Source organism: Hyperolius riggenbachi, chromosome 5, assembly GCF_040937935.1.
Source record: "Hyperolius riggenbachi isolate aHypRig1 chromosome 5, aHypRig1.pri, whole genome shotgun sequence".
Taxonomy (NCBI): Eukaryota; Metazoa; Chordata; class Amphibia; order Anura; family Hyperoliidae; genus Hyperolius; species Hyperolius riggenbachi.
Window position 1 is genome coordinate 355621498 of NC_090650.1, and position 20639 is coordinate 355642136.

Consider the following 20639-nt stretch of genomic DNA (forward strand, 5'->3'; position numbering starts at 1 on the left):
CTCTGTCGGTGGTCAACATACACCTACAAATCTGGCAGATGTCATTAAAAATGATTAGCAGAGATGGGAGGGAGGAGAGTGAGTCACATTGGGAACATGTCCTGTGCCCCATGCTAGTCCACATCCCATAAGAATAAATTTGTGATCAAAAGGTATAGGTCAGTGTTCCCCAACCCTGTCCTCAAGGCCCACCAACAGTGCATGTTTTGTGGAAATCCACAGAGGTAGTTAATCTGCTCTGCTGAGACACTAATTACCTCACCTGTGAGTTTTTTTTGCAAAACATGTACTGTTGATGGGCCTTGAGGAATAGGGTTGGGGAACTCTGGTATCGCTCATGGTCACAGAGCCCTAGGAGGTCCGCAGTAGGTGATGCATTTCATACCCTTGACTTATACTCGGGTCAAACCTTCTTTTTTTTTTTCTTTTTTATAGGAAAAAGTTGGGGGGTCGGCTTATACTCGAGTATATACAGTATGTGTAAACGTGCATTTTAAATTTTACAATTTTTCATGATAGTGGTCCTTGTTAAGACTGGGCTAGATGATATTAAGAATAATGTAACCATTTGCATGGTTACATATCGCCATCTCTCTTCATTGGATGTTCCCTCTCCTACCCATTTCTAATGTGTTTTGTTTGCACCTTGTACAACTTTGCCAGTCTTTCCTAAATTGTTACATCATTTGGTTTCATTTTCTTGTAGGTTAGAAAACAATTTCCAACTATCAACCTCAAGATTCCTGCCAAGAGGATATTTGGGGATAATTTTGATCCAGGTAAGTCTGAAATTCTTAAAGCAGACCCAAACTAAAAACTGATAAAGCCTTGCACAATAATTAACATTAAATTTTAATATGAAATCTTGATTTTATTTTTTGTTGTTTTTTAAGTGACCCTAATTGTGAAAGGGTGGAGACCTTAAATTGGGGAACTGCAACAGAAGCAGAAAATTGCATGTATGCCCCCACTAGTGGCCAGCCCAGGAGTACCACAGTAGTTCAGAAACACAGTGCATGTAAAACAGGAAATTGCAAGTTCGATATCAATATCCTGCTATTTGCACTGATGGAGCAGCACAGAATGAAGGGATATTTAAACTTAGGATGAAAATCGGTGAATTAAATTGAAGGATCCCTTCAATTTAATTCACTGATTCAACTCACTGAGAATTTAATTCACTGAGTCTAAGGAATGAAAGGCTTAGATCATGTGACCATTATATTATATATACTCAAATATAAGTTGACTTTATGTATTAGTTGACCCAAAATATCTGACCCTATTAAGCTGAACTTTTTTGATGACTCAAGTATAAGTTGGCTCCAGAAAGTGCGCCATTAAGGGCTTAAGTCCCCAAATACAACCATAGAACCCTGTGGCCCCCGAGTGCAGCCATTAACACCGCCAGTAACCACAGAATAGTGCCTCATAAACTGCATGTGTAAAAAGGGAGAAGGGGTTGCACAAGTGCAAGTAAAAAATAAAAATAAAAAAATTGAGATCTTTAATCAGCATTACTAAAAGTTTCACCGTATTAAGCCCCATACAAACGCTCAACAAGTCTTTTACGTAGCACAATTATCAAACAATTTTTGTTGAAACAACAGTTGGATTGATGTTTTATCGGTCTTATCAGCTGTTTGAACAATAGCAAACAACTTTTTTTGGTTGTTTCAACTTGTTTCACAACAAAAGTTGTTTGATAATTGTGCTGTTGAGACCGCTGTTGAGCTTGTGTATGGGGCTTTTTATAAGGTATTCAAAAAGCTCATAAAAGTGCAGGGTAAATGCACACAGGAAATAACAAGTTGAGTAAAACCCTTAACACAGCTCTGGCATGTAGAGGTGCACCTCTAGACTAAAGCGTCCCCTGCACTTTGAAAATGTAATAAAAGTTTGAACACTGAAACAGTACTTTTAGGAATAGTGTGTGAGAAGAACTCTACACAGCAGCACATGGAGGTACCTGCTAGGCTGCTCTGTCTGCACTGACGCTGACAGACGCTTTGGGCACCAACAGCACTGACAGGTAGACACACTAATAGGAGATGGTGCCATAGGAAGGGACGGGGTTGAGTAGTGCAAATTGTCACAGTAGAACCTGCGTTTTACAGGACAATGTCAGAAATGTAGTTCTGACCCATGTATAAGTCACCCCTATGTTTTACGCAATAAGTCAGACCTACATTTCTAGACTTCTAATAAAGTATAGTATTCAGTTAGTAATGACCTTGTCTGATAATATGGCCTCTCAACAGCTATTTGGTATTGTTAAGGCAGCCATACACTGGTTGATTGCCACCAGATCGACCAACAAATAGATCCCTCTCTGATCGAATCTGATCAGAGAGGGATCTAATAGCTGCCCATACACTGCACACAGATTTTGACTCTATTTCAGCATGAAATTAATTCACAACCTGTGGAACTGCCGCCTGCCCCGCGCCCCCACGGCCAGCCGCAATACATTACCAGTTTGCCAGCACGAGTTCCTGGGTCCCTGCAGTCTCATTTCTTCAGCTTCATACACACGAGGCACAAAACTGCGGGCAAGAGACAAAAAAAAAGCGACAGCTCGTCGCCAGGTCCCTCTGTGCAGCAGCTGCACAGAGATGCGGCGGTAGCTGTCGCCTAAGGTTCCTCCCCCCCCCCCCCCCCCCCGCCGGAAGCTCTGTGCATGGTGTGTGGGTTGCTGTAGCTAGTCTACATACACACGCAGTACGCGTGGCAGACTAGCAACAGTTGCGGTGACAGCTGTTGCCGGCGATTGGCCACGTCAATCGCCTGGTGACAGCTCAGACTGGCGACTGTTTCTGGCGCGCGCCTCATACACACGGGGAACCTGTTGCTGCAACGTACACGTGCCACGTGTTTGTGGCGACAGTTGTGCCCCGTGTGTATGGACCATTCCAGCGTCTCCATCTTCACTTCACTTCCTGTCCCATCCTGTGACAAGCAGAAAGTTCAAACAGTAGAGCGGCCTCTACTGTTAGAACTTCACAGTAGGGGACAGGAAGTGAAGAGAAGACGGAGAAAATGCTGGAAGAAGTGAGAGACTCCAGGGACTCGCGCCGGCCGGACAGGTGATGTATTGCTGCTTCGGTCGTCGACCTATCAAACACTGCTAACGACGCGCTCCCGACCCGTCGGCGTACGAGTTAGATTTTCCTCCTGGACAGATCGACTGAATCTGTCAAATTTTGGGTGGAAATCAATCGATCGGTTAACATTTGCGTTAACGATTTCACAGCAGATTCGATCACAGTGATCGAATCGGCTGTATTTTGTTATCATTGTTTTGTATGGGTACCTTTTTAGGCTGTGCAGTGGTGCCATTGCTATTAGTACTGTAGTTCCACTTTTAATGAAGCAGTACATCCACCATCAACTAAAGCTACTTATTAGACGTCCATGCAATGAAGGCACCGGAAAATTTGGGCTCAGGATGAAGCCAAAAAACAGTGACGTTAAATACTATTGCCCCTCTGAAGCCGTTGTTCAGTGGGGTGAACGTGTTTTTGGCCTCCGTCTTTTGCCGACTCACAAATTACTCACTTAGCACCGCTATAGCCGTAATTCACATTATGACCTTTAACAACGCCCATATTACCTGCTTGGCTTATTAAGCAGATGGATGATATTCATAATGGCCTAAACAGTCTATTGTTTCTGTTGGGTTGTAGATAGTTTTCCATGCAGTTATTATGTACTGCTGTTGGTTTATACCAGGGGTTCCCAAACTTTTTTGGTCCAGGGCCCGGTCAACATACTTCAGACTGCTGGGGGGCCAGAACATGAATAAAATGATTTTTGAAAAGCATGACCTTGAATGTAGGTTTTGATTTTCTCCAATAATGCGCGGAGGAGACCTCCCAGCAGCAGCCATTCACTCATACGACGCCTGTAGAACGTCTTTGTGCACCAAACAGTGAAGCATACCCAGGTGACAACCTGCCGTCCAGTTGGACAGCAGTGTCACCTGATGCAGAATTGCAGAATTGGAAGCCAGCGAATTACTGCTCGCTGGTTTCTACAGTATGTGGATGGGTGGTGCCAGCACTGCTATTCTATATGAGGGCCATCGATATATTAAAAGGTGCAGTGGGCCACATCTATAAGTTATACATTTTGTGTTTGGGGGCCAGTGACAAAGACATAGGGGGCCACTATCAGCCCGCGGGCCATAGTTTGAGGACCACTGGTTTATACTTATAATATTCCTACTTAAAGTACAATTCTTGTATTACAGCATTACAAAATGATATTTTTCTCTTTATTTCAGAGTTTATTCAACAACGGAGAGCAGGTCTGAATGAATTTATCCAGAATCTGCTGCAGCATCAGGAGCTATGCAGTCAGTAAGTACTATTAGTGCACCTTTAGTGTTTAGTATCTGACATTTAGCAGAGATCGTTCATTTTTCTCTATTCTGTCACTGTATTCTGTAAGTGGTTTGAAGAGAAACTAATGTTGGCCGTGAAAGTGCTACTGCAAGTTTAGCATTGGGGCCCCCCAAGCATGCTATAGATATCAATTGATACAACACACCAATACAAGTCAAGGACAACCACAGTGTCTTAGGTGCAAGAAGGGGATGGGGAAACTGTGTCACTACTATTCAAGTCAACTATAGAAGTGAATATTCTCAGCACAGGACCAATAAAGAGCTAATACTGTGTTTGAGGGGTGGGCCCCTCTAGCCCAGAGACCCCGATGCGATCGCTACCTCTGCACCCCCTATTGGTACGCCACTGATTCTAACTATAAAGCGGCTCCTGCAATGATGCAGACTTCTTGTCTTGAATATGACTGTGCACACATGTACACACAGTTAACGACTCGAGCACTACTTAGCTGGACATACAGAAAGATCCATTCACACAACTTCAGGTTGTATATTCTTCTTAAAGTTGACCTGAACTCTTGCACAGGACAGAGGGAGACCTAGAGAAATGCACTCTGTATTATTTAGAGAGTTTACCCAGTCTAATTCACCCTCATCTGTAATCCTGCAAGTAGTAATTTGATCTCTTAGCTGTGTCGGCTAACTGCTATGGCAGAGCAGCTAATTTGTAAACACAGGATGTTGACAGTAGGTCTGCTTCCATGAAAGCATGAAGTAGACACACTGCTGATGTATTGCAGGGTTTTGTATCAGCTGTTAACAAAGAAATGTTTTTCTTTTAAAGAGGATCTGTAACATAAAAAGATCCCCTGGGGGGTACTCACCTCGGGTGGGGGAAGCCTCCGGATCCTAATGAGGCTTCCCACGCCGTCCTCCATCCGTCAGGGGTCTCGCTGCAGCCCTCCGTGGAGTCCGGGCAGCGGTGACGTCATTATTTACCTTCCTGGCTCCTGCGCAGGCGCTCTGACGGCTGTCGGCTCCGAACTACACGGAAATACCCGATCGCCGTCGGGTCTGCTCTACTGCGCAGGCGCAACTTTCCGGCGCCTGCGCAGTAGAGCGGACCCGAATGAGATCGGGTATTTCCGTGTAGTTCGGAGAGGAAAGCCGCCACAGCGCCCCCGCTGGAGCCAGCAAAGGTAAATATTGAAATGACAGTCGGCACAGTCGCCGGCTGTTCGGAGGGCTGCGGCGAGACCCCCGTGGGACAGAGGACGGCGTGGGAAGCCTCATTAGGATCCGGAGGCTTCCCCCACCCGAGGTGAGTACCCCCCAGGGGATCTTTTTAATGTTACAGAGTCTCTTTAAGGTTATTATGCTGTTGTGTATCTTTTAGCGCAGAGCGGAAGTTCTGAGTTCAGGTCCGCTTCAAAGCGAACCCGATGTGGGATGTGGAGGCTGACATTTATTTCCTTTTAAATAATGCAAATTGCCTGTCTGTCCTGCTGATTCTCTACCTCTTAATACTTTTAGTAATAGACCCTGACTAGATTAGCAGCATGCTTGTTTCAGGTGTGCGAGTCAGACACTACTGCAGCCACAAAGATCAGGAGATCTGCAAACAGCCAGGCAACTAGTATTGTTTAAAGAGAACCCGAGGCGGGGTTCTCACAACAAAATCCCCATACAGAGGCTGGCTCTGCCTATCGAGCCCAGCCTCTGTTGCTAATCAGATCCCCCCATAAGTCTGCACTCAGCCAGACCCCATAAATCACAGCCGCGCTGTGCGGCTGTGTTTACCTTCCTAACGTCAGTCTCGGCGCTCCCTCCGCCTCCTGCAGAGTTCCGGTCCCCGCCCATGTCCCTTCCCTCCAATCAGCGTGGAGGGAAGGGACGTGGGCGGGGACCGGAGCGATACAGGAGGCGGGGGAGAGCGGAGACTGACGTTAAGAAGCTAAACACAGCCGCTGCTGACACGCTGCGTGTCAGCAGCGCGGCTGTAATTTATGGGGTCTGGCTGAGCGCAGGAGGGATTTAGGGGGGATCTAATTAGCAACAGAGGCTGGGCTCTATAGGCAGAGCCAGCCTCTGTATGGGGATTTTGTTGTGAGAACCCCGCCTCGGGTTCTCTTTAAAGAGACACTTAAGCCAGAAAAAAAAAATGAGTTTTACTCACCTGGGGCTTCTACCAGCCCCATGCAGCAGTCCTGTGCCCTCGCAGCCACTCACTAATCCTCTGGTCCCCCGCTGCCAATTAGTTTCGTTTTTGCCGACAGGCCCGTCAGGACTGGCCACGCGTATCTTTTTCCGCATTCCCGACTGTAATTAGCGCTGTTGCGGACCGCAACGCGTACAAAAATACGCGTTGCTGCATTACGCACGCATAGATATTTTTGTACGCGTTGCGGTCCGCAATAGCGCTAATTACAGTAGGGACTGCGGAAAAAGATACGCGTGGCCAGTCCTGACAGGCCTGTCGGCAAAAACGAAACTAGCTGGCAGCGGGGGACCAGAGGATTAGTGAGTGGCTGCGAGGGCACAGGACTGCTGCAGGGGGCTGGTAGAAGCCCCAGGTGAGTAAAACTCATTTTTTTTTCCTGGCTTAAGGTTCACTTTAAAAGGAAAGAAATATGGCAGCCTCCATATCCCTCTCAGTTTTTAGGTTCCTTTTAAACTTTTTAATTTCTGCTGACTTTTCTGGCGATAGAAGCAATCAGATCCCTTACAGTAATTTATTTATTTTTTTTTTTTTAGAAGTCCTCTGAGCAGACCCAAAATTAAAAATCTCACACCTGCTCTCCCACTACATCTCAGAATACAGGAAGAGTTTATAAGCCTGGCAATGAATTAAAGTCATTGGGAAGCCTATTTAAAAAAAAAAAAAAAAAAAAACTAGATACCTAAGGAGAGGGAAGACTCTGGGTGCTATAGAGCTTTTCCCTCTCCTCTCCTGGTGCCATAGTTGCAATGGCAGCTCCTCTGTCTGAATTCCCTGCTGCAGGGGACTTTGGAAGTCTTCAGCAGCCGAATCTTCCCAAAGACAAGCGGCTCTATACCGTGCAGGCGTGCGTGCGCGAGAGAGGGTGCTCGCACGTGCGCAGTATGGGGCAGGGGCGAACTTTCGAGTCTAGAAGGACTCCAATTCGGAATTCAAATGAAGTATAATTACTTCAGGTGTGACCACAGGCATTGGGAACTTAACTTACCCAGAAGTTAGGCATCATAGGCATGATAGCCGGGTTCCATGACTGACTACCACGTTTCCTCCTTTATGCCTATCATGCGTAATGGAACGCAAACCTCTCCGAAGACTTTGGGTAAGTTAACTTCCTGTTGCCTGTGGTCACACCTGAAGCAATTCTACTTCATTTGAATTCCGAATTCGAGTCCTCCTGGACTCGGAAGCCCACCACTGGTATGGAGCAACCCATCTTCGGGAGCACTCGGACTCCAAAGCCTCCTTCACAGCATTGGAGAGAGCAGTATTTGACCAAATTGGTTGAATATTGCTACCGGGGAACCAGAGCTGGAATGGGGACCGAGAGAGGAGCGGGAATGCTCTATACGACCCAGAGCCTTCCCTCTCCATAGGAAAGCATCTGGTTTTATTTATTTTATGTCGATTCCCACTTACTTTAAGCTAAATAATCACCACCCGATGGAGGAAGATGGATCCAGCGACGTTTCCCTAAAGATAAACGTTTTGTGATCCATCTTCTGGCCGGCGGGTATGTGCGATGTCACACGACGGGTGGGAAGTCGAGCGATCCCGGTACTTTACACAGATTTGTCGGGGATCTTAAAGATCTGATCCGTCGCAACAGTCAAATCACTAAACGTCGTTCACCTAATCGTGTGCCGGTAGACACGGTGCGAGATCAGGGAAATGATCGCTCGTCGCTCAAAAAATCACCAGTCGTCGGAAAAATTGTTGGCAAAATTGCTTAGTGGGTACAGGCCTTTACTGATCATAGTAAGTGACATGGAAAGCAGGAAGCTCTGTCCTCTACTTGGTCTGAAGCCATAAAGTTATGCCTCGCTTTAATATGATCTCTATGTATCTGGATTATAAAGTAGCTCTGACTAGGTGATTACATATTCAGAATCTAGGCCGGATTAAAATGACACCATAGTGTGCGAGTCTAGCCTTTATTAACTGAGACTAGGGAATGATAAATCCTTGGATATTCAGCTTTAGACTGGCTAAAACATGTCAAGGCGGTTTAATTATTCATGACTTTTATATATGGGTAACATGTTCCCTCACTGAAAAATATATAAAGAGCATAAGTAATTTAGTAGTGTGGGTTAACTAAAGCTAAATTAAGCAGATAAAAACAAGCTCAACTCCCATGTTTCTGTGAATGGCAAAGACCTGCCAGAGACCTGTCTGGTTAGCTGTCCATGTTTGTGTTGCTAATGGTTACTGTAGAGTTTACCTGAGAACCAACAACTGTAAACTACAAACCCAGACTTAAAGTGAATGGGAACCGCATTTAAAAAAAATGAGATAGATACTTACCCAAGGAGAGGGAAGGCTCTGGGTCCTATGGAGGTCCTCCTCTCCTGGTCCCGTCGTTTTGGTGCTGGCTCGCCCGGTAGCAGTATTTGAAAAAAAAAAAAGTAATTAAAATAATTTTAGCAAATTCTCCATGCTCTGCAGTATAAGAGGCATTGAACTCTTGCCATTACTACAACATTTTCCACATATTAGTGGAGATAGCCCTGTTTACTGTACAAAGGGGTGGTCAGCCAGCTAACCACTTTATAGATCAGCCGTGGTATTTGCCACTGTAGTGGTGCTAGAGTCAAGCAACCCACCTTGTTCGGTATTTTTTCTGCAGATTGCTGCTGCTAGTCCGAAATAAAGCCCGGTATACACTTTCAATTTATAATTGACCAATCATTGACCGATTTTACCCACTCCATGTAGTTTGAGGATCAACAGATTTTGAATACACTATGAGTAGATAGTGTGGGTAAACCGTCATGCCACATAGAGGAGGTAAAATTGCTTAGTGATTGACCAATCATAATTGAAGGTGTGTGCCAGCTAAGAGTCACAGCTAGTAATCTGCTACTCAGTTTTAAGTGAATGAATGTCAATAGGTATTCAAAGCACAAATAACTAGGGGGTGGGGGGACAAATTGCCCCCTTATAAATAAGGCAAATTGATTTTTCACATGGCTGATTAAAGTGGGCCTGAACTCTTGCACAGGACAGAAGGGAGACATACAGAAATGCACCCTGTGTGTATACGGAGAGTTTAGCCTGTCTAATTCCCCCTCATCTCTCCCATGTGCCACCTGACTGCTATGGCAGATAAGCTCATTTGAAAGCACAGACTGTTAACAATATGTCTGCTTTTATGAAAGCAGGAAGTAGACACACTGCAGGATTTGTATCAACTGTAACAAAGAAGTTGCAGTTTGTTAGACTCCTTTGTTGCAATTTTGGTGCCAGTGAAAGTTTTTAGACAAAATCCATATTTGCTCAGAAATTTTGCACAGAAAACTGCAAGCTGAGTTATGGTAATACACCACAGCACAGAGTAGCCTTGCAGACTCTCCTGAAGTGTTTGGTTAGTACAGTGGAAGAATGTCAAGTATGAACTACAACCTGTAAGATCATGTAGAACAAGTTGGCTTCCACTCCAGTGTGTAACCCTTGCTGAATATGTAAATTACAACAGCTTATTCAGTTAGAAAAGTTTTGTCACTGTGTGCAACAGTCTAAGGGCAGTTTCTCTGGTGCTGAGGTAACGTTTTAGATAATTTCTCCAATCTGCACTATAAGAAGCCAGGTCTATCCCATCTAGGAGAGAAAAGGTATCAGTAATAAAAAGGCATACCAGCTTAAGTTAAACAAGAAAAACCTGGAAACACATATTTAACGGACAACTCAAGTGAGAGGTATAAGGAGGCTGCCATATTTATTTCCTCTTAAGCAATAACAGTTGCCTGGTAGTCCTGCTTATCCTCTGCGTCTACACTGCTGCAGACAAATTAAACCAGCAGGGCTGCCAGGCAACTGGCAATGTTTAAAAGGAAATACATATGGCAGCCTCCATATTCATCTCACTGCAGTTGCCCTTTAAAGTGGATCTGAACTCTTGCACAAGACAGAAGGAAAACAGGCTAAACTCTCTAAATGCATATAGTTCGCATTTCTCTGTCTGATTCACCCTCATATGTGACTAATCACAACTGTCACAACTGTAATTTGATCTCTCAGCTGGGTCAGTTCAGGAATCTGGGCTGCCACGGCAGAGCAGCTAATTTGGAAACACAGGGTGTTAACCCTTTGTCTGTTTCCATGAAAGCAGGAAGGAGACACCGTGCAGATTGTATTGCAGGATTTGATCAGCTGTAATAAAGAAATGGTTTTCTGTAAAGGTTATTATGCTGTTGCTTATCTTTTAGAGCAGAGATGAAACTCTGAGTTCAGGTCCGCTTTAAATCCCAAAATGTACATTTAGGCCTAGTGCACATCAGAGCGGTTTGGCAGCATTTTGCGATACGCTTGCGGGTGCGGATCCGCTTGGGTAACGTATTTCAATGGGCTGGTGCACACCAGAGCGGGAGGCGTTTTGCAGAAACGCATACTCCCGGGCTGCTGCCTGCAGATTTTAGATTGCGGAGGCGTTTCTGCCTCCAATGTAAAGTATAGGAAAAACGCAGTGCAGAGCGGTTTTGCAGGGGTTTTTTTTTTTTTTTTTTTTTTTTTTTTTTTTTACAGAAGCTGTTCAGTAACAACTTTACTGTAACAATATATGAAATCTACTACACCAAAAACGCTTCACAAAACCGCAAAATGCTGGGTGAAACGCTACAGAAAAAGAAGAAAAAGCGTTTAAAAATCTGCTAGCATTTTGCGGATCTGCTAGCGGGTTTTGGTGTGCACCGGGCCTTAGGGCCCGTGAGCACTGCAGGTGCTGTGATTACACAATCAAAGCGTATGCGAGTTAACGACCACAAGGGCAACCATGATTAACCACTTTACCCCCACGCGTACGAATTTCTCCATCCCTTTTTCCATCCTTTCACCACCAGGGAAGGAGAAATCCGTACTTTCCGCGCTCCCGCCGCTGCCCGTGCTCCCGCTCGCTCTAGCGCGCACTCCCGCTCGTAAACACGCCGCCGGCCACTCGCCTGGAGATCAATGAACGGGAAAATCAATTCCCGTTCGTTGATCTAAGCCCCGCAATGATCCGCTGCTTCTCCGATAAGCAGTGCGATCACTGTGAAAAAAATAAAAACTTTCCCAGCCTCCTAGTACTTCCTGCAAGCGTCCGAAAGGACGCTTACAGGTCGCATTAAACAAAGTTACTGGTGCCATCTTGTGGCCAAATAGTAAAACTACACCCTAAAGCATTTTTCACATACAAATACATTAGTTTTACACAAAAAATTAACTCCTTACCTCCCACACTCCCCAATTTGTTTTTGTTTTTTTTGTAATAATAAAAAAAAAATTACAATTAACATTGTAATTGCTGTGCCCTGTACAGAGCAGTTCAATCCGTTTTCAAGCCAAACGTAAACGTAGTGCCTGCTGCATTCTTCCTGCATTTGGGATTGGGTTAAATGAGTGGGAGCGCATAGAAATCACATAGTAGACTTGATGGTATGCAATTTGCAAACTTATTTGAAAAACTCTTATTTTTCTATTTTTTTTTTTCCACATCGGGAATTGTAATCGCACCCGCCAGTCACTCCCAAAATTATAGCAAAATGTGCCCTTGTTAACTAGTGAAATCGCGATCGCACTGTGATTGAGGTTTTCCAGACCCTAAATTCTAAAGGGAGGGTTTTCCTAGTGGTGGTGCTTTCAGGTTAATTTAATGAGGTGCAAAGAGCACAGTACTGTGTGGCATGCTAGAAGGAATCCTCTCACCACGGTACACTGGAGTCTGATTACTGCACTTTGCTCATCACTGCCCTACGTTTGCATGGTTGAATAATTCACTAGTCATTGGAGGTGGCTGCATTATAATATCATGAGTGGGGAGCTGCCGAGGCGCATTCTGAAATTCTTTTCATAGAATCTTAATCCAGCAGTCTCTCCGTGATCAGGCAGGCTCAGACAAGTCTGCATGGTGAGGCAAATCTTTGCTTTCCTTACAAATAAAAAACTTGAAAGACAAAACACAAGAAACCGAGAGCCCAATCTGGTGTAGTAGTTATCACAGATTTTGGATAAGTGTAAGGGTAATGAAAATATACTCACAAGTCTGGGTCACCAACCAGGCGACCACTGAAAAAGCAGGTGGGAAGAATTATCACCTGACCCCACTCAGGCTAAAAAGTCGCTCTCTGTAGATAGAAAAAAGGAATGGGGATACACCCCTCCACCAAGGGTGGACTTAGATAATGCAAAAAGGAGTAACAGAGGCGCCAAATTAGGGTAAAATATATTAAAAGCCGTCTAAAAGGAAGGAAATGGGTGGATTCACATCCCTCAGGTACATAAATGATCAAGCAGTATAAGCCGTTTATGGGCAAATCATTTTATTTTACAACAATTCTCCAAAAAATGCTGCAACGCGTTTCACGGGCCAAGCATCCCGCTTCATCAGGCAATTGTACAAGGAGAACTCAATTGTAGATCTATCTCTCTGCTAGAGCGCCTCTGTAAAAAAATCTGTTTACACCTCGTCCATCACACATTCTGAAAACAAGCTTTATTGCTCACTTAAATTACAGTATAAACAAAATATAAATATGTATATATTTCTCAAAGCGCACATAAGGCCCAATATGAGCAAGAGTCCCAACCAATCTGGTCTGAGGTGTCTCTCAACAAGTTGATAGGAATGGCCCGCGACACAGGCTTTCTTTTTGTATGAGTTAACACCACCACAGCCTCAAGATGGAGCACTCACCCTGATGCTAGGTACATACAATACAATTTTCTGACAGATTTACTGTCCCTACCTCCACCCATTAGGGCAGCCCCCTCCTTCAACATCTTCAAGAAAGCCCTCAAAACTCACCTTTTCACTCTGGCCTACTACCCCTCACAAGTGCTCTAAACCTACAGCTGAACTCTGGTCCCCTACCATTCGTGTCCTTACCTCTCCCTCTAGATTGTAAGCCTTTGGGCAGGGTCCTCCTCCTTTTGTGTCCTACCTGATCATGCACCTCCATTACTGTGCACCCATGCTATGCATCTGAGTGAACCTAACTTGCCTAATCTCCATGCTCCATCCAGTGACTTACTAAGCATTACCTGGTACTCATACTATGCTGTGTGATCTGGTTTTCTTGTATTCCTGTATTGTCATATTGCTGTATGTCACCCCTAAATATTGTCTGTAACCTAAATTAATGTTCAGCGCTGCGTAATATGTTGGCGCTTTATAAATACAATAAATAATAATAATAATAATAATAATATCGACTATTTCCATCAGATCTGATTTCTGATCGAATTTCCATAGAAGTGAATGGAAAATTGATCAGAAAAAAATCAATCGGAAATCAGATCGGACCTGTTGGAAATAGTCGATCTGACAATAAAGCTGTCAAAAAATTGTATTGTGTACCTAGCATTAGATATTGACCCTCTGTAAGATTTGGTACACAGCCCCTCCATGGCAGTCAACAGTGTTCCCCAACCCTGTCCTCAAGGCCCACCAACAGTGCATGTTTTTTAGAATTCCACAGAGGTAGTTAATCAGCTCCGCTGAGACACTAATTACCCCATCTGTGCATGTTTGTGGTTTTCTGCAAAACATGTACTGTTGATGTGCCTTGAGGACAGGGTTGGGGAACTGTGGTAGTCAAGGCCTCCCCATGCCTGTCACGCACTTTCCCACTCATCGGCCTGGAACCCACTGCAAAACGCTATCGCTAATCGCAAGCGCTAGCATTTTGTATGAGCAGTTTGTCAGCGGTTTCATGAGCGTTTTAGGATGTGATTTTACAAAGTGTACCAATTTGCCAGCGATTGTGTAACGATTAGCGTTTAAAAGTCTGATTGGTCCTTTCAATTAATTTTAATTTTGTTACAGTGTGTGTTAACGTTAAAACGCTAGCAAAATCGCTCCATGCAGGTTTTGATGAGCCAGCCAGCCAGCGTTTATATACTTTACATTGAAGCACTAACGCTCCCAAAATGCTGCATGTCCTGCGTTTGCAATTTGAGGAATCGCAAACGCTCCAGTGGAAGTTGCCCCATCCAATTACATTAGCTGAGCGTTTTGGCAAAACGCTAGCGTTCTGTAACGCTCCAAAAATGCTCTTAAAATCGCCCTTGTGGGTTCCAGCCCTACTTTAAAGTTCAGTAAAGGTCTTCATAACCAATTCACCTTACAAAAAAAAAAAAAGCCAACAGCCTCCATAATGTAAAACCAGGCAGCCCACGATTAGGGTTGAGCCCGTTTAAACTCGGTGCATGATTTTAAAGTTTCCAGCATGTGAGTGTTCCATATTAATTTTAATAAATGTGTATTACGGTATTACACTATGGAGGCTTTTGGTTTATATTTTGAGGTGAATTTGTTATGGATACCTCTGTTGAGCTTTGTGCTTTGGAGATGTGGGAGGAAACCAGAGTGCTTGGAGAAAAATCTCCACAATGGGGGCACAGACAGCAGCAATATAATTCAATAGATGTTCTAACCCAAAATTAAGTTGTGGGTGATGGTCACTTTGGGGAATTCAATACTTCTTTATCAAGACTGTGACAACACAGAGGACATATAGTGCTGTCCAATAATTCCCTGTGCCCCCTGCCATACTATAAACATCACAAATTATTAGTCTACATTCACAGTGCAACATTGCATTGTGTTCCCTGTACAACAGAAACACAATGAAACGTACCACAAGTTACGTGTGCGTTATGGCGCACTGCAAGGCACCACTGTGAAGGAGGGCTTAAAGCACGAGGAAATGACTTAATTTGTTTCCAAATAAACTGAATCTGTTGTCTTATCATATTGGTAAATTGGAAATGTTGTGAAGAACCTGGATAAAAATGTCTAGAAGGGGAAAAAGTAGTTGATGCATGTTGTGAAAGCAAAACATATGAGTCACAATTCTCAATGCAGAATTCACTTCTGTGGAACTCTACAGAACTGGAAATCATTCAAACTAGATAATGAACAGCAGTCGAAACATTTCAAGGAATATCTGTGCACTGAGAAAGAGATCAGGATTCCATTGATAGCTGTAACACATTGCGGTCACTAGTCTGGTTTTAGCAAAACCGGATTTTCCTGCAGTTGCTCAGCAACAGCCTCCAATAATCATGAAATAAGCAAGTAGTAGTGCACATTCTCCGCTTCAAATCCTTTCTAAAACTATGTGCACACTTTTTAAATCTGTCTTCCAAAATAATTTTCCATGATTATTTTGGGTAGCAATTTAAAGGGAAACTAAAGCCAAGTAAAGAAAAAGAGTTTCACTTACCTGGGGCTTGTACCAGCGCCCTGCAGCCATCCTGTGCCCACACCGGTCCTCAACAATCCTCCGTTCCAGGGGGCTGGTAGAAGCCCCAGGTAAGTGTAACCCTTTTTTTTTACTTGGCAATAGGATCCCTTTAAGAGACTTTACAGACCTATTGCTCAGCTAACTGCCAAGCAACCTGGTTTATGGGCAGGGGAGGGGGTGAGCAGGCGGTGTTTTGCTGTAGGAACTTTATGTTCCATCACCACAGTGGACACAACAAACATGGTTAAAATAGACCAGTGCAATCAGATCATTTAGTTAACATGGGATCCATCAACTTGTCCATTGCGAAAACAATCCAATTTTGGGCTGTATGTGTGAAACTAACACATTTCATGGTCTCAAAATCTGCTTCCTCAGAAGCAAAATATGAGCAAGTGACCAGGCAAAAAGAGGTGTATGGACAAATTGTAGGTGAATTACCCCAGCATACATTCCATGGACTGCAAGTAAAAGACAGAGAGGGGTAATACAGAAGGAATGCACTAAGCAGGTTAACCAGAGATCCAGCTCTACAAACAAAAAGTCTGCCTGGTGATACAGGTAGACACTTCCAGAGCAAAGAGACTCCTCCAGTCTGAAGAGTGCTCCAGTAATGAAACCACTGGTCAGGATGAACTTCAGAAATGCTGTCACCCAAAGTATTAGGGTCCGTTTCCACAATACCTAGGCGAATCTGCATAGAAAAAAACACTTGCGGACTTGTATGCGAATTCGCATGCATTTGTGGATGTTTTTTCTTGGGAATTCGGACGCGTGAACGTGAAAACTAAACTTCGCAAGAAATTGTTCCATAGTGGAAACCGACCCAAAGAATTCCCAGATAGCAAGAAATTGTTCCATAGTGGAAACCGACCCAAAGAATTCCCAGATAGCTCATGGTGTCCTGGAACCACTAAGAAAGCATAAGGGCCCGTTTCCATTATAGCTAGGGGAATCCGCATAGAGAGAAAAACAAAATCTTGCAGATTCCCATGCGTATCCAAATCTTCTTGCGTTTTACAAGCATTTTTTTCATGCGAATTTGCATGCGTAATCGTGTTCAATTTTGTCATTCATTACTATTGATATTCACACTCATGAACGCAAAAACTGCTAATACATGCAGAAAATTGTTACAGAGGTGGGCTGTTTTTTGTTTTGTTTTTTTGCCTATGGGGGGAAGCGAATTTCGCCTGTAATGGAAACAGGAAATAAATTGCATATGCAAATTCGCATGCGGCTTATGCATGCAAATTCATCATAGTGGAAACGGCCCAAAGAACACCCAGACCCAGATAGCTCACGGTGTCCCAGAACCACTAGGAAAGCATACCTAGAAGAATCCACATAGAAAAAAATGTTTGTGCGTTTGCAAGTGTTTTTTTCATGCGAATTCGCGTGCATATGCTTTTTTTTTTTTTTCTTTTCAGCAAAATTTCCCATCGCCATTCATTACTATTAACACTTGCACACAAACTCTTAAACTGCGTGGAAAAATTGCTACAGAGGCGGGTGTTTTTTTTTTTTCCCCTACAGAGGAAGCGAATTTCGCCTGTAATGGAAACATAGCAGCCTTTTTTCTACTGCATGGTGACAAATCTAAAATATTTTACATTTATTGGAGGAACCCCTCCCTTCCTTTCATATTGCCGGGACAGAATCCGGCAGACTGGTGGATGAGATAAAAAACAAAAACAAAACACAGGCTGTTACTGATGATGTCACAGAGGAGGGGATCTCAGCTTGTGTGAGATTTCACATAGACCACTCCCCTGGGAGGGAGGGTAGCTAATGACAAGCACACCTATGATCTAAAACCTCCTACTAAGCTCAGAAGTAATGGCTGCCACCTGTATAACCCTAGTTATGAAAAGAGAAGAGTGAAAAGCATGCACTGAAATGCTCATAGGCTTGAAGGACTGTTTATCTTTGTATGTGTCAGAGTGGTGCAACAAAATATTTTGAATTAAAAGAAAATGTTTGGTTTGGGTCCGCTTTAATTCCGCTTTACGTGAGCAGCTGTTGTTTCCCATAATACATTACTCCTGAATATGCAAATCATTTCTTTATGCCCCATTCTGCAAGCCTATAGCTTATAAATATTATAGAGCCACATCAATCCAATATGCATACAGCCTGTTTTGGACCAGCGGTTCTGAATGTGTGCATAGCTTTTTTATGAGTGATGCATCATGAAAAACCACAGTTGTTCACTTAAAGGACAACTGTAACATAATCTGTACAACAGCATTAGGCAGAGAGAGACGGCGGAGTTTGGCAGCAACAAGGCGTACAAATTTTGCCTCTTGCTGTGTCATAATGGTGGCCTACAGGGACCGGCAGCAGCTGCAAGAGAACACTGACCCTGCAGACAGGTATGTCAGCCTTCAAGGCACTGACTACGGCGGTCAGTGTGTACCCGAGGCGATATGTGATGTGATAAACATGTATGTACAGTACAAAACATTAATATCCAGGATGTTTTATTTTGCTGCCTAAAAGGGTTAATTTCTAGGCATGGAAGTGACAGCTTCTGTCTTGTCTGTACCTTGTCGGGAATATAGTAAGCATCACTGATAAGCAAATTACAGCCATAAATGTTTTCCTGGCAGAATACAACTTCTGAAGACGGAGAGATAAAATACATTAACTATTGACCTTTTTCTAAATCTGGGAAACTTAATAGGCTGCCACTGATTAGTTACAGTAAAACATTCAACCTACTTTGTAAATGTTTAAATATAAAAGAAAATCATAGGATACTTAGTCATTTTTAGGAGTAGGAGAAAAAAAAATATAATTGTAAATCAGTTTATTTTCACCTTAGGTTCACTTTAAAGCTGAATTATTACAAATACCTTCTGTTTTCAGAAGGCAAAATTATATTTAGCCAAAATATTATGGAAGAGTTGTTTTAGAATAATAGTGTCTATAAAAAACAGTAAGTCTATTAACATTTTTTCATTTCAATGTAGTAATTGTAAACACTGTAATCCTTACAGAAATGGGCAATAATGTTGGTACTTTCAAGTGGTCTTAATTTACAATCAAGAAATCCAGAAAGGGAAGCAGTTTAGGAAGTCAATTTGCCTGTAGAGAAAGTAAACATGCCTTGTTTATTAGCTGGTCTCCCTCCTGTGAAGTATGGGGGAAGTGCTGAGATCACAGAACAGGGGGCAGTGGGAGCCATTGTCTGGTTCAGTACATCTTCAGTTACACAGACATGTGAAAGACACTATAAATTTAGCCTCTGCTCAGACCACATGGATTGTCCTTTCCTGGAGATGGATGCTATGACATGATGTGAAATGGCCTGGGACTCCTATTTCTAGTGAGTACTATTACACTCTATCTCGTGTGTAAAAGAACAGCAAGGTGGCTGTGCCTCAGAAATGCAGCGCAGCAATTTAGAACATGCTGTATCAAATCAAAGATGGCTTTATTGGCATGACCAAGATTCATACAGGCATTGCCAAAGCAAGGGCATAAAGGGGACATGGGAGTAGGGAAGGGGTACAATGGCTAAGCAGTCTGTGAACATGTTTAGGTTTACAGTTCCGTTATGCTCCTCTCAGTCTGTGGCATGCTGTTCCTCTTCTTCCAGTATGATGTATGTTTCCCTCTCATCCTCTAATGTGAGAAGGTCTGGGAATTGTCCCATACATTTCTTAGAGTGTGTGTCCCTGGTTGCAGTATATTTGGGGCAGTGTAGCAGGAAGTAATTCTCATCCTCAAGGGTCTTCTTTTTGCAGTGTTAGCATAGTCTCTCCTCCCTGGGTTTGTACGTCTGTCTGTGTCTCCCAGACTCGATTTCCAAGTTGTGAGCGCTCAGTCTGTAGACACTCATGATTTGCCTCTCTTGAGAGTTTTGGAGATTCTCCAGGTATGTATGTAGATTAGAGCTATGGTGTTTCATAGGAGGTGGAGCTGATTAAACATGGAGGTAAAGCAGTAACCATTAGTAGCCAATCAGATTATGTTTCACTAATGTTAGACCAGAGGAATATGTCCTCATGTGTTGCCATGGGTTATTGCACCTTCTTTGGCTTTGCTCACTTACAAAACAAGCTCTTTACTGTATATTTAGCTTTGTGACAGTTTTATGTTTTTCATAATGATTTGTAGTTGCTTTATTTATGCTGGTGTTAAGCTTTGCACAAGCGCAGTTGCTTTTTGCAACAGTGATTGTTTCAGGTGACAGTTTAGGAAGCACCTTTGTATGGACATGCTGCTTGTCTTGTTGCCAAGCAGCCTATTTTACTTTATGGAAGAGGTACGTTGGAGGAGAAACAGGAGGTGCCTCACTCCAGATACTACATAGGAAATTATTAGTGGTTGGTCAAGAGCTGTCTGACATAGGGGATCCCTAAAGACATCATGGGACGAATACATCAGGCTAGATTTTGATGATGACAAATAATCTTGGGCAACAGAAATGTAGTGCTTGTGTGTTGCTTAAGGCTAGTTACACACCAGGACGTTGCGTTTGGCATCCCGTTGTGTTATAGGGCACATAACGTGCCCCTAACGCATTGCCTAGTGCTCTCTGGTGTGGACGTTGGAGTGAGCCGCGCTGTGCAGCTCACTCTGGCATCCGTGATGCGTACTCTTGGACGCATGCGGCATCACGTGGTCCCGCCCGGCCAGCTGCTGAGTGCAGTGAATATTAATTAGCCATGTGCCCGGCCGCTCTCCCCTCCTCCCCAACATGACTGAGCATGTGCAAACAGTCTTACGCGGCTTAGCCGCCTAGAACGCACAGCATGCAGCACTTTGCTGCGTTACAATGTAACGCAACGTTGGCAGTGTGAACAGCCCACTTGTGTTACATTGCTGTGCGTTGGGGCAGCGT

At 43.7% G+C, this 20639-nt stretch overlaps 1 protein-coding gene across 2 annotated transcripts in view; it reads left to right on the top strand.

Annotated features, from left to right (window-relative positions):
• The window catches only part of SGK3 (serum/glucocorticoid regulated kinase family member 3), a 108039-nt gene that overhangs the window by 47759 nt on the left and 39641 nt on the right, over nucleotides 1-20639 (top strand). For both annotated transcript variants that reach the window (XM_068237462.1, XM_068237463.1), the window contains exons 4-5: nucleotides 707-779; nucleotides 4286-4361. In XM_068237462.1, the coding sequence (XP_068093563.1) occupies nucleotides 707-779; nucleotides 4286-4361 (149 nt within the window). The remainder of the gene's footprint in view (nucleotides 1-706; nucleotides 780-4285; nucleotides 4362-20639) is intronic.